General features: G+C 36.8%; 1 protein-coding gene across 15 annotated transcripts in view; it reads right to left on the bottom strand.

Annotated features, from left to right (window-relative positions):
* The window catches only part of RAPGEF2 (Rap guanine nucleotide exchange factor 2), a 186520-nt gene that overhangs the window by 33149 nt on the left and 137905 nt on the right, over nt 1-15466 (bottom strand). For 8 of the 15 annotated variants that reach the window (XM_042049455.1, XM_042049449.1, XM_042049453.1 and 5 more), the window contains 7 exons: nt 14585-14716; nt 10219-10263; nt 5920-6097; nt 4063-4199; nt 3385-3543; nt 1598-1750; nt 1058-1222 (listed from right to left, as the gene is read on the bottom strand). In XM_042049455.1, the coding sequence (XP_041905389.1) occupies nt 1058-1222; nt 1598-1750; nt 3385-3543; nt 4063-4199; nt 5920-6097; nt 10219-10263; nt 14585-14716 (969 nt within the window). The remainder of the gene's footprint in view (nt 1-1057; nt 1223-1597; nt 1751-3384; nt 3544-4062; nt 4200-5919; nt 6098-10218; nt 10264-14584; nt 14717-15466) is intronic. The other 7 variants (XM_042049457.1, XM_042049458.1, XM_042049452.1 and 4 more) reach the window with 2 other exon arrangements.

The following is a 15466-nucleotide window of genomic DNA, read 5'->3' as shown; positions in this document are numbered from 1 at the left end:
GGTTATCTCCACTTATCCCAAGCTGTTGTCTGCCTCTTGCCTTTCTGTCAGTGCTACTGGAGGTCAGAAAAGGTTGGTTATTGAGGCAGCAGAACAAAGAGCTGTTCTGTGTTCAGACTGATACAAGTAACTGTGCTGGTTCACGCTTTTAGAGGCTGAGGGGATTGTCCATTGGAGGACAAGCAACATAAATTTAAAGATGAACTCCAATATTATAGCTGTGAACAGTATTAGCTGCAAAACCTATCCTCTGTCAAATATAAGATCCTTCCTTCAAGGCACAGCTATATTAACATTTCTGGAAGAAATACCCAGATTTAAATGAAAGCTGAAAACCAAATTTCTCTTTCACTGTACTAATATAATTCCCTTGGCTTCAAATTTACAAAAAGAAAAGGGCATCTGGAAATTTTTAGTAACTTTTTTACATACGAAAAAGTTGCACACAAGAGAAAATAAAGCAATACAGTTTGAGGCACGATAAAGCCTCAATAGACAGTGTGCCAAAACTGGATATGCCTTATGTTTCCATCATGGACATTTTGTTTAGGGAAGAGGATATTTGACTGCTTGTGTTTGGGTTGGGCTTGGTAGCTTTTTTTTTAATGCTACATAAACCACAACAGATTCTTAACAATGCATGAATTTTCTAGTCTCTTTTAAAAAAAATCACAACATGTTTGCCAAGTTGAATTAACTAGTACTATGTACAGAAAACACGGAACTTAGTTATATGCTCAAACTTGAAGACACAATAAAATTCTATTGAATTACATTAAACAAAAATACTCACTATTAGAAAAAAGCTTTCTGTATACCTGCAAGCAACTAAGTTAAGTTGTAAAAACACAGCAAGGTAAAACACGGGCAATTTACCTTGTCTGAACACATTAATATTTGAATAAAATATGGAAAAATATGTTCTTAGTTTTAGCCATATATTCTGCAATTAAAATATGTTACCAGCTATCTGTGTCTTATTCAATTTAGTCATAATTGATTCTTATTAGCTTATATTTCAATGCAAATGGTAGCAGTACATAATTCAGATTTTCACCTTATCCCTGAGGCTGGGGTCATTGAACCACTCCAACAACTTCTTGCCCACTTCCATTGGGCTGGAAAGAAAGGTCCTATACGTCAACAGGAAGTCTTCTATAAACGTTGGGTCTACTACAGAGTGCTCTTCCACCAAATGCATTGTTAACCTTTCAGCTGTTCCCTATTGAAAACAAAAAATTGAAAAAAATCATAGTTATTAACACAGATTTTCAACACACGCAAATTTGTTTTCTTGTAACATACTGAAGACTCATGACGCTAGAAAGAATACTGTCATCCATTAAATGATGAGCTAAGCAAACATAACAGCTTGACCATTGTGATAAGAAATGTAAAAAATTATCTAATTTATCTCTATAGAAATTACCCAGTTGTTGACGTGCATAACTGTGAAGAAAATCTAGAAATATTAACAGTCCATTTTCAAATATTTATTTCTACAATAGATACCTCAGCTAATCCTGGACCTAACTTGCCAACTGAAGAGGCTTACAGAACGCAGACTTCTACAAGAGACTCTCTGCTTTCCTTTTACCTTGATGACAATGTGACCTTTCCTTGTTCCAGTGCGGTCGAGCTCCCTGTGCTCCTTCACCATCACAATCTCCCCCTCCTCTTCCACCTTCTGCATGTTCTTTTCCACTTGGTTGAGGATGCGGCAATAATCTTGCTGGGCTATACAAACAAACTGGAAAGAATCATCGCGCACCAGTATTAAAAGGTAAAATCTGCAGAAAAGCATTAAGACTTAAGGTGCAAGTACTCTATTGACAGACAAGATAAAGTAGCCCCTCAACCTGCAGTGAGTCAGATTTGTCTTTCCACAGTTCAGCTGCAGCAAGCAGATGAACAGACAAGCACAGTACTGGCACTACAATCCTGCACTTAGAGGAGACCAAGATCCATCAGAGCAATATGATTTAGTATTCTCAGCCATTTTCGTGCAGCTGCTTTGACCTCCCCACTGCTGGAGATGAAGCTCAGTGTCCTAGGCAGTCCTTTTTTCTTACAAGCCAGCTTTTTTGAGGTGTTTAGAAGGGGTAGAAGATTGAAGTGAAAACCTAGCTTTTATTTCTTGTGACTACTGTTTTGGTAAATAATCTTCATTTTTTATAGCTATTATTATTGAAGTCAATTATTAAGAAAACTAACATTTATTCAGTTAATGAGTGCAGGCACACAGAAACAAATTACTTCTAGATTAAAGCATATAGCAGGAAAATTATTTTCTGCAATCTTCAGTTCAGCCAAGGGTAAGTGCAAGAATAAGTATCTTACAAATACTCCTGATACCTACAGTATGCAAATATAATCAAGACCAAACATAACAAACTAGAAAAAGACAACATTGTACACAAATTGTTATACCTTTATCTCTTTTGGGGGGCAAGATTGAACTGTCTTATTATATGAATTTAGATATTTAACTGAGAGGAAGTAGTGTTTCTTCTGATTGAAAAGTTGTTAAATCCTTGTGTACGGACTTAGGAGAAAGGCAAAAGAATCAGAGACAGTATTTTCTCTTTAAATTCATTTACACACCATTTCTTTTTTCCAGCAGTAGCTGAAACAGAAGTCCCACAGTTTGGATTTGTTGAAAACATTACCCTAACAAGAAACCATTTATGCACATTTTGGAAGTTAGATGGGCAAGCTAAAGCAGGTGACTCTATTACACATTTACACCTCTTTCAGAGGTCATCTACTTGAAGCTAAGTAGCCATTAGGACCAAGCAAAATGCTTAATTCACCCAAGGCTCCGCTATGGGAGTAAGGAAATAGGAACCACATACCCAGATTCAGCCAGTAGTTTTATGCTATGAAAAGCATTCTTTACATCTGACTGCTTATATTACAGCAAACATCAAGCCTTTTTCCTTGAAAGGTCAGATTAGCCAAAATTAGATTTTTCACTCAAACCATGGGAGATACAGTTTGTATTACTCTGATATTCAGTAGCTGAGTTGAGCAAAGAAGAATGGCTATTTGCTACAGAAGTAAAAGAGCCTGTAATGGCTAATGGACCTTGAGATCCTACTAAGGAACATTGGAAGCAATGGATGCATGGAAGAGGCTGATGGCCCTCCCACTCTGGAAAAAGCATGTAGACAAACATCTTCATCCAAAATAATATCTTTATCCAGATAAAGATAACTCTATTTCCCAGACTGTGGGTATGCAGGAGCCATACTGCCCAACTATGGTCCAGGGCTACCCACTGGAGATTTTACATATATTCAATTTAAAATAAAACTGGGTCTCATTATTGAGTTGCACTACACCTGTGTGGGTGTGAATTTGCATGCATCACAGACACTCTACCTGGCAGTCATCCACTTTGGTTCTCATCACTCCTTTCATATATTCCTTTTCCATGGTGGGGGAAACACCAAAACTGTTCCCCATGCACAATATCTCTGTTCTTCCATCAGGGTATGTCACCTCCACAGAGCCATTCAAAATGACTGACCAGGAATCCAGCTACAAATCAAACATTGCAGGACACATGAAGACCAAATCACTTAATTTTGCAATAGCATACTATATAAATACAACTCTCACAATTGTCCTAAAGCAAAAGTTATTTTTTAGCACCTATTAAAAAAAATTACATGCTGGTTTTCCTTCAATGTACAGCTATTTCCAGCTGAAGAAAACTGGGATATTAAGCTTATCTTTAATATTAAGAGGTAATGTAAGACTGTGAAAAAAAAATAAAGAAAGTTTTAAAACAGCACTTGAACACTGAAATAAACTCCTCACATGAGTTCAAATAGGCAGGAAGCATATTGTACAGTACAAAGAATGTTTTCTTTTGTTTCTGCTGCTTAAGAAATGTGTGAGTGCTTAAACAAAAGCTTTCAGAAAATCCAGAACAAAAAGAGGCTTTATTTACCTGAATGTTGCTTTTTTTTTTTTTAAGTAACAAAAGAGGACCTTAACCATGTGGAATCTGGGATGTTTGGTATAATAGGAGAGTCAAAAGCAACTTCTACTGACCTCTTCCCCATCGTTTAGTACAATAGTTCCTGCTCTCTCCACAACTGCAAACACCATTACAGCACAGAGCTCTCTCCTCACTGACATTGTCATGTTGGCAAAAGCAGGCAATTGATGCATGAATTCCAGTAGTTGTTCTGAAGGAGAAAAAGCCCACTGAGTCGTGCATGTCAAAACAACAAAGCACAGTAAAGACAGTTCTTCAGCAAGATGCCTGAGGCTGCCTAAGCTAAAATGCTACACAATCGTTTCTGTATACTAATAAATCATGTACAGTGGCCTGTTTTAATTACTGGGTATTTTGTAGACACAGACTGGCTGGTCATATCATCAATAGAAACCCTGCAAAGTAAAAGTCAGCATAATGGAAGAATTGTAATGTAACCAAGAGCTCTGAATACAACCAATGATACTTGTAATACTCCAGTCACGGCAATAATTTCATGATGACTAGAACAGGACTGTGTAAAACACAGCAAGACAAATTTCACAAAACTGAGCAAGTTATTTGGTAAAGCCATCCCCTCGTAGGCTAGGCTTAACAGTAAATTGTACCTGATCATTGTCTGGTGGTTTCACAAAGTTCCTCTCAGGTGAACCAGACAGGATTATTGTCTTAAAGACAATACTGACTACTGCTGCTCTGTCTTCTACATGCACTGGAGCTGCGCTTGTACTCAACAGTGACCTTCCTGTATTTTCATTTTTTATACTGTTCATAACTACAGAACTCAATTTTAGCAGTCCTGCCAAGTGATTATATGCCCAAAATCATTTTTGCATCCAGTTTGATCTAAAATGTCCACTGAAAGAGTTCAATAGGACCCCATCTTTTGCCTAATTTTTAATTTACTCTGAATCACAGAAAGGTCATGATTAAAAGGGACTTCCAGAAGTCATCTGGTCAAACCTGCCTGCTCAAGCAGAGCCACCTACAGCCAGCTGCCCAGGAACATATCCAAACATCTTTTGAATATCTTCAAGGAGGAATGCTAACACCTCTCTCAGCAACCTCTCCCAGTGCTCAGTCACAGTAAAAAAAAAAAAAGCCTTTCCTTGTGCTCTTATGGAGCCTCCCATGTTTTAGTTTGTGCCCTTTGTCCTCTCACTGGGCAGCACTGAGAAGACTCTGGCTCCATCATCTTTATACCCTCACCCCAGGGTATCTGTACACCTTAATGAGAACCCCTGAGTCTTCTCCAGGCTGAACAGCTTCTCCAAGCTCCCTTAGACCTCCCTCACATAAGAGATGCTCTACTCCCTTAATCATCTGATAATCAACCTTAATCACCATTTAGTCATACTTCAGTAAAATAAAAATACCTCACCCAGTGAAACAGATTAGATTAAAATTTCGATTCTAGTTCTGCTTTGCTTTCAATGTATTTACTTGTATGGTAACATAGCAAATTAGTTTGATTAGATGCACATTTACATTAAGGTTTTTAAGGCTCCAATATTTACCACAAATGTCAAGTCACAATGTCACAACTGACAATTAAAAATATACTGTGAGAAGCAGAGTTGACATTAATGTTGACTTTGCCAAGGTTCTGTCTGTTTTGCAGTTTTCAGTGACGTTTTCTTCATAAACCTGTTCTGATATCAATTAGAAGCTGAAGCTGGAGATCAAAAGGGCCAGCAAGTAATAGGTTTCACCCATATTATGTGTGTTTTCCTCTTCTTCTTTGGCTGTTACTTGTTCACTTTACGTATATATTTAAAAAACAATAATAATAAACACTAAACTTGCCAACTACAAAGGCCAATGATTAAAATAAAACTGCAAGATCAAAAAGTAAATTTTTGGAGGTGAGGAACATGTTTGACAGTATTTTACTACATCACAATACTTACCAATGTCATCATCTGTTCTGTCTATTGGGTCTTTCTCCAAGCAGTCTCTAACAATATCCCTACTCATCAAAGGATCCGACGCCCTTTCAATGTCTTCTTCATCATCATCATCCTCAGAATCCACTGCTGTCTCTGGCAATCCACTAAGATCCATATCACCAGCCTCACTTTCTGTAGCCTAATTAATGTATAAACAATTAAAAAACATTCAAATGTGTTCTTTACTGCTGCAGTTTTCTGGTTAGATGTACAGAGATTAATTCCGTTATTTAGCAGATTACTCAAATTTATTCAATATTTTTATATTGCTTTTTTCTTTATACATCATTTTAAAACAACTAACAATTGATCAATCCAAACTCACTGTGTTTAAATAGGATTTTTAACATTTATTTCAATCAGTCACACACGCAAAGGATTCAACAGACATTATTTAATCTGTGGGTCTTGGGGGGATTGAAAGCTGTTACAGTTCAAGCAACAATGTCTTGGACTGTTAGCTGAATATAATTTTTTCAATAGAGAGTTCATTTGACAATTTCTGTGCTCACCCCAACTTTACATTTTCAGACACTTAGGAAAGCAATATAATTTTAAACAGACAGTTTGGGGAAATAAGAATAGCATCAAAATGCTACAGGAATTTTGCTATCTCTCAGTCACCTAGGATTGTATTTTTCTTTTACAATTCCAGTACATAGTTAAATATGGCTTTCATTTGCTGATAAACTGCCTAAGAACTTACAGACGCAGAAAAAACACAAAGTCATTGCTTAAACACCACAGATGGACTACCCAGAATATCTGTCAAACTTAACCTCCTTTAAATTGTATTAAAATGAATGAAAACATAGTCCAGATATAGCTTGAGGTCATTAGTATAGCACCTAAAGGTAAATATATTCTAATGATTCAGTTTGAAGACCAGAGACTTAATAAATCCCACAAACACTTGTCTATCATGGATGATACGGCTGCTTTTTCTCAGAACCTGATTTAATACCACAGCAGCTGCCAAGGCTCAGCTATGACAATTTTTAAGGAAATGCAAGACTCTAATGAGCAAATTTTAAGCCTTGGCTTGAGAAATCCAGCTTCACAGGCCTTAAGGAGGTGGTCGGTTTCTGAGACCCTGGAAGCACACAATGCATTCACGTCTACTTTAAATATAGTACATGGGACAAACACACCTACTAAAGCTTGTTTCATCAATCTTTCCCAAGCTGGTAAAAAGCCCACAAAACTAGGTCACTCTCTAAACACAGAGAAGGTAAGAGAAATTGCTTTGGTAATTTTGTAGAATCATCTCCCCTCCCCTGTTCCTGCCTCCCTATCTATGGCTGACATCTGTTACTTTAATGCTACTATACACAGCCACCTCATGAACAGCAGCATATGGCTGGAGAGGGATCAGGGCAGCTAGTGAGAGTCTTAAATGCTTCTGTCCTACAGCACAACACAAGCTTAGTAACTGGGCCTTGTTAATATAAAAAGCATGATAACAGCATCTATGCAATATTCAAATTATTCTCACTTTGTGGTTCTGGGTTGGGGTTTATTGTGTTGTTGTTGTTGATTTTAGGGGTTTTGTGGCTTTTTTGAGTTTGCTTTTGTCAAGAAAAAATTTTAACCACGATAAGGAAAGATGTTACTGGCATAGAAACAAATCCCAAATATGATAGCACAGATAGCAATATTTTTATTACCAGTCTTACTGTGTTTAACATGCATGTTCCCTGTGATACATTTGAAACAGCTGCTGTAACTACTCTTTCAAAATAGCCTTCATCAAAAGTGACTGGTGGAAAAATTAGTGGCGATGAGTCAGTAGACACACATCTTATGACACCAATCTGTCAGAATCTGAAGTCTCCAACAGTGACAATTCCAGCGACAGTGGGACTGATTCACAGTCAATTTTGCAAACCTTCCCATTACTAACAACTGCCCCTCCTACCTGCCCAGATTAAGCTCTCTCAAAAGCACATTAGCAAAATGAATGCAGGACTCAATTTAGTCACACAATGATGAGAAATTTCCATCTATTGTACAAAATCTGATTATCAAAAGATAAGTTATTTTACTGTCTTAAAGCAATAAAACAAAACTAGAAAACTCTTGAAGCTCTATTATCAAGAAGAGTTGATGTTATTTAAAACAGATTTTCACATTGAACTCAATGTAACTTTGTACTCAGAAAACACTTTACAAATACTACTAAAGGCTACAGGATTTCCCAAAGATGATCACTTTTTACACTTGCTGGAAGTTTTTTTCTGACAACTGAAGTTATTGGTGGATGGAAAGCAACTATTTCTAACTTCCTATCAAAAAATCCAAACCATTGCAACAAAGAAGCTCAGCATTGAATGCAACAATCCACAAAGTAATAAGAAGGTTTGTTAATTTAGGACACCTTTAAAACCTCTTTTGAGGAAAAAAATACATTTTTTCAAACAACTCAGGATCATGCAAAAGATAGCAAAGAAAGAGAAATGTAGCCTTTCTGCATGACAAACAAAACAAAAACCAAAGCAAACACCCAGACGAACAAACACAACCAAAAAGCAAACCAGAAAATCAAGAAAACCTCATCCCACGGGGGCTCCTTGCGTTTATACATCGTAAATAGCTTTTTTAGGCTTAGTAGCATTATGTATGATATCAAGTATTCAAGGTTCTCTTGCTGATGCATTAAACTTCATGACCCACCTACACTGAGTGCTTTTGTACCCCTTCCTGTGTGAGAAAAGCCACACATGTCTGCACAGGAACCCTTAGTTATTAAGCAATAGCTTTGCATCTGTCTAAGACTGAAGGGGAAACCTCCATGAGCTCCTTTGGGCATAGGGGCTTCCTTATGAACCTCAGCCTCCGAAAACCCGAACACAAGATGAATATCCAACAGGATTTGTACTACAGTCAATCATGAGGCTTAGATCTTCTCAGGGCGTGTAATGAAGGATGAAATACACCTCAGAATTTCCATTCCGGGGTGCATGTTGTACTTTGCTTCTTGGGCAATAAGAGAAATTAGTTTCACTTAAATAAATCTAAAAAAGACTGCATCCAAGAAAAATTCTGGTTGCAGCCTGAAGTACAAAACAATGTCTCTCCAAAGTCTGAATAATCAGCTGGAATAGCAAATTTCTTGTGTCATCTTTCCAACTGTGGAGAAAATTTTTGAAGCTTCAAAGGAATCTCCTAATAGTGACAGGCTAATATTTTATTTGTCACATCACCAACATGAGAGTTAAGAGACTAAGACAGATGTTTTAAAGCCTGAGTTGAAGGAGTATTTCATATTTGACACCTGAGGAGAATCTGACCAATTTTAAGCAGCAGCTATAAAGGCTAATATTGCACCAATAAAAAACTCGTTGCTTCAGCTGCTGAGGGTCTTGAAATCCAAACACACTTTCAGATTTAAGTCATAACAGCTAATTAAACAAACACTGTGAAATACAAATACGTAAAGTAAAAGAAGCCTTGTCTAAGTTCTTGGTAAGCCTTTGGTTCCTTGACTGACTAGAGGAAGAAGGGGAGGATTAAGAAGAAGAACAGCATTCATTCCCCCTAGGTCAAGCTGGGCAGACTGGGGAAATGGTGGACTCTTCTGGTCACTTTAAACAGGCAGGAGAGGAAAGTGGTTAATCCCAACTCTACTGGTCTTTCATTTTTTAAAGGCATCATGAAGATGAACATGAGAGAGGTGATGGACAACATGAGCAGCTAAAGAAGATGACTTCATTTACTGCCTCACTCCCTCTTCCTCCAATGAATTTTTGAGTTTCTTGAAAAAACATAGATTAGAAGAGGTCAAGGGCGATCTCTACCTCTACACAGTCAAGATACTCTCACTCCAGTGTAACAACTGCTTCATCACACACACACCCCACCCTTACTAAAGGAAAGAAAGTGGGAAGACTTGGAGAACTGCTCACAAAATGACTGGCTCTGTTTTAAGTGGCCTTCATGGTTTTCTTTCTATACTGGTTGGGAAAAACTTCCAACTGATGATAACATAAAGACAAAAAACCTGTAAAAGTAACCACACTAACTACTTATTTCTTAGTATTTTAAATAGACAATTTGAACCTTTAGTTTAAAAAAAAAAATTTAATTACTTTCTTTAGGAAACATTGTATCATTTTGAAGACTAAATTCCCCTTGTAACTATTGTTGCCACCTAAACCAACAATCCAAAATCTTGAAACATGCATGAGAAAAATACCAGGGACAAAAAAAAAAAAAGGAAAAAAAAAAAAACCAAGAATAGAAGAAACTTCTTGCACAAACCAGAAATATGTTCCTTGCCTGGTGCAGTCCTTCAATTCCATGAAGCTAACAAAGAAAGAAGCCATGCTCAGATCAAAAAAACCACCTTCACATTACTTTTCAATCATTGTCATTTAAGGGCTAAAATATAAACTAAAAAATGAAATTAAGAATGTCATTAGCTTTTTACTTTCTAATTTTTAAGCCAATACTAATACAAAACACCAAGAACATTGCCTCTACCTGTCTCATGAAATGACTTGCAAAAGTCACATCAGCTTGAAATATTCCCTTGTGTCATATAGACACACTGGATTCAGCTTCTCCACAGAGAGAAATCGTATTTGGGGTTTTGTTTTAAATTAGCTTTCAGATGACTGAGTAAAAGTTTACAACATCAATAAATTAAGATGAAATTCAATCCATATAATTGTAATATGTATTTGTTTATTAAACAGCTATCATTTGTACTATAGTGAGCTATAATTATTACATGTACAGAAATCATACATAAATCTAAGGTAGTAACATTTTTTCATGCTACATTGGACACAAGTGCAAATGCCCATGAAATACCTTAAAACTCCTTCAGTCCAAGATATTCATAGTGCTTCCCATATTTGTTCTTTCATTATCTAGCACAAAATTTACAACACAGCAGCCCACATCTGTCACAGAAGTCAGTCTGAGCAGTTTTCCTCACTTAAGATGGAAAAGTGTAGCAATCCAGACAAAGCACACCATGAACAGCATCCTCCCCTATTGCCAAGTAATTGCCTCTTTCTCAGAACGGAGCAACATCTGCCAAGACCACAGACATACAGACCATGGACTCTGAAAGTTACAGAGTACCTTAAGAGGACCTGAATTTACAGGAGCAATTAGGAACTTCGTTGAAACTTCAAGGATGGCAGGGGGCAGTTAAAAGGACAGTTTACCTGAGCTATTCCAGCCATTCTGGCATTAGCCAGAGCCCTGCACTTCAGCAGCTGATACAGTCAGAAAGACTGGCTTTATCTTAAGGTAAAACCTCTTTATTTTGCATACAGTAACTAAAGGGCAGGCTGCATGGACCCTCTGGTTTGAGAGACAAAAGACTGGTCTCCCTCAGGAAGAGCTGCTGAAGGGTGGACCTTTCTTCTAGGAGCTACCGTATCAGAATCATGAGAAAACAAAGCTGACATCTTGAAAATTTCCAAGCAATACACACATCCTGGGAGGGTCTCAGAAAGGATGTTCCTGGTTTCCTGTACCGACAGTGGTATCTGGGCAGGCACCAGAGGGCATGTAAGGGTGGCAGGAAGCCACCAGTCTGAGGACAGGATAAGGGAAAGAAAGGCTGGCAAAGAGCTCAGCCAACACAACATTTCCCGAAACAGGGAGGGGGAATAACACATGTTCATGAACCTAAATCTCCTCACTCTCCAACCAGGATCATCATCTGGTAATATATATAACAGGTGTAGGAAGCATTTAGGAGCATACAGGGACAGGTATATGCATTCATATGAGAACCATTAACTAAGCCTAGGAATCCAGAGCAAGCACCCATACATGAGAAGCAGCAGTGAATGATGTGCTTTGCCAAGTCAAAAAAAGACAGATGCAAGGAATTGTTCTTGGCAAATAAAAGCCAACACACGATCTACTGACATTCAGCATCCCCCTCCTCTCAAGTCACCCTACAGAGTTCATCACTTGAACTTATTTCCTAAAATAAAAATAGCAGTATTTAAGGACCTTACTAATTGGCACCTGAAATGTTTTTGAAACTTGGGTGGGGTAAACACAGAGGTTGATTTTATTTTGGTTAGTACTTCTTATTCTAAAAGAAGTTCTTTCATGTGCAATGCTTGACAAACAAATTTAGATACCACATTAATATTTAAAAGGAAGTATTCTCAGTTCAATGCTTAAAGCATCTGAAGATTCAGCTTCATGATTTATTAAAAAAATCTTAAAAGGCCATGAACATATTTTCACTGGAAGCAGCTGCTCTTAAAGCTAAAGAACTAAAACTTATGGGATGCAAACATGACATATCATTACTTCAGATTTCACTAGTAAAGATCCAAATAACTGTATAATTTAAAAAAAAATAAATTTATCAACTGCATGACAAGATGATGATCTTTCTAAATCATTGCTTTCTACTTAGCCATAATGAACAGAAGTCCACCCCACTGAACAGAAAAATGCCATTATATACAGAAAATAAGAATCAAAGGAATGATCCAAGGAACAATGATCATGAGCATTGCCTAAGACTTACTAAGATTGAAGTAAAAAAAATAACATGTTGATGATGTGGTTATGGCTTACTGTTTTTGAATAAACACTTGGGAGAGAATTAAAAGGCAAACAATTGAGAGAGAACAACTGGTCCACTCTCTTGGTTTAAAAAAATATTTCTGTTTATTGAATCCTTAACTTGGCCCTAGAGAATTCAATTTACAGCCATTTTATTTTGTTTTGGTTTGGGGGTTTTTTTTGGCAGTACTTTAACCTAGCTTAACACTGCTACATTACATTCCTTTGTGACTGAATTTGAGGCCAGAAATTAATGATTGACCACAATTTGAGAAATCAAGTCAAACAATACCTGGTACCATTAAGTTAAATTCAAGAATTTAAAAACCTTATCGGTTTCCACACCTGAATTTACCATTTCCTTACTAAACATTCCTTCAAGTATATGTACTAAGACAAAAACATGACGTTGCATTCTACAGTACATTGTCATATTTCTGGATATTGATATGGACATAGGTTATTATTCATACTTTGACATTTTACAGTTACACAGTTCTTGATTTCTGTGCCAAGTCACCTTTAAATGTGATATTAATTGCAGATTAATTGAAGAAATTTGATAATACTTTTAAGAATGGATTATGCATTATATTTGTAAATTAAGTTTAAAATAATACTTAAGAAGTAAATTTTCTCTGTGTAAATACTTCAGTAAACCATTAACTCTCTCCAAACTCTCACCAACCATTACGTTGATTCCTTCACTGCAAATGAAACTAGTAGGAGTCATAGACCAGGTTGGCAACTACAGAGAGAAATATTTTTCTGAGGTTTCTTTAGTTTTTTATGTTGTTTGGTTGGAGGTTTTTTAATTGCACAGAAATTCAATGATCTTTTTCACAGTTACGAATGTTTTGCTGAAAGTTTTTGCAAAAAATTTACTTCCAACTTATCTAAAGAGTAACTGTATGACTGTAACTACATGCCACATACAACTGGGCCTCTAGAGGTACTTGTTATCTTTCTGTTAAACTGGAAATCTTTGTAACAAAAGGAATGAAAATCTATATAAGGCTAGAAGAACAAAACTGATTTTACATCTTCTTCACTCTCATGCTATAAACCTAAATCCTGTCTCAAAGTAATCCTGTCTTCAGAAGAAATTCTGACAAACATACTTGACTGACATGCTATGCCTGAAGTGTTCAGCTAATTTGATCATTTTGCAGAAATAAACCTTTGCATTATTGTAATTACTGCCTAAATTGAACTGGGACCTTTTTATAGCCTATCTTTCTTCACAAAAAAAAAAGCCTATAAGCTTATTCACCTGAAGGAGACTATATTCTACAACTATGACCATAGCTGAACTTGTATGTATTTGCAGATATGCTTTTCCCATTGTTAAAACGACTACATTTGCAATTTCAGAAGCATCTCAAAAAAACATTATTCTTCTTCTAGTTAACAGTACTTCATGTTGAAGTGGTCTCACTACTTTATGATTGATAGAAATGTATTTTAATTGGATTTGATTCCTTCTTCTCAGAGTAACAAATTGGTACACTTTCCTATCAGGACAAATCCTCTTCCAATATTCCAAGAACGGTAAACATCAAGTGAAAAATGCATAATTCCTCATTTTATTTCACTTAAACTTTTTTCCAATTTATATTTAAACTCTGGATCAGTTTCAGAGTCTCTCTAAACTCAGGCTGTTCCAAATGAACAGCACAGAGCTTTACAGGAAGAAGCCACCTCAGAAGTGTAACTTTAAAAAGCAACACCAATTCAACCTCCCCACCTTTCTGAGGATGGCCAGGAGAGAAAGCACTGCTGAGGTTGGCATCAAATTCCTACAGGGTGGGGAAATGGAAATATGTCCCTCAAGCCAGGCCAGCACAGGCTGCTTATAGCATAGTTGTTTCTTCCCACCACTGAAGAGGTTCTACATTATGAAGCCAACACATGAAAAGCCTGAAATTATCACAATTCAAACAAAAAGTAGTTTTTTGAAGTCTATTGAGCACTTCTTCAGACAAAAACTGACAATAGGCAATAGCAAGGGCATTCAGCTACTAAATGCAAAACTGCTGGCAATTGCACCTCCCATCAGCATCCCTTCCAGTCTTACCTGGTAGATATCAGAAAGGCTGCTGCTTCCTGAATCACTAGTGATGCTACATCCTGAGTGACTAGATGAAACGTGGGTCACCTGTGGGTGGAGACTGTCAGTAAGGTGCAGCTTTGTGAAATCTGCAGGAAGCTATAGGTGGAGCAGAAAAAGCATCATTACAATTTGAGGGAGATACACAGCAAAATTAATTCAAATCATATATGTCACACTTTACTCTCTGCCAGTACCAACTAGATTGAGAAAATCACTGGGGCTTGAGAATGCAGTACAAAAATTTTGAGTTTTGCAGCTTTTTAACTCATGCAGAGGTTATCAAAACACCAAATTGTTGCAAATGTATGAGATTTAATACAAACATGTATCTGAGGACAAGTGAAGCAATATGCCAAAACTCTTCAGTAGCTTGCTATGGGGTTTGGATAGAATTAAAATGCATATGAATATTGTGCTACTTCCAGAACCACTGGTTTCCTGCAGAATGGGAATTAACAAGGGAGTAAAGTCACATAATTTTAAAAATCAACAAGCACTGCTCTGGATTTGGTAAACTCTTTTGTTTCTCAAGTTGACAAAGTACATTAGAGACAAGGAAAATCCAAGTCACTGAGCTATCCATTATACTTTGAGCCAAATAATATGACAGCAAATAGGAAATGTGGGAAGATTGATATAATTACAAGGAGCTGTAATCCTGAAAATAGTTTGCTCATATGCAGTGCTGAAGAATGAATTGAGACAGTATATTTGATCATTTAACAATCATTCACCAGGATTTGTGATGTATATTTTCACTATTGCTTTATGCCCACTGTTCCCATGAAAATCTTTAAGAACTGTAAAAATTTCGAGACCGCAGAAAGTGAACTTTGACAAAGTAAA

The sequence above is a fragment of the Corvus kubaryi genome, unplaced genomic scaffold (genome assembly GCF_017639235.1).
Source record: "Corvus kubaryi isolate FWS band 111438036 unplaced genomic scaffold, C.kubaryi_AGA036_p1.0 71, whole genome shotgun sequence".
Lineage (NCBI taxonomy): Eukaryota > Metazoa > Chordata > Aves > Passeriformes > Corvidae > Corvus > Corvus kubaryi.
This window is presented reverse-complemented; position numbering and strand designations above follow the sequence as displayed.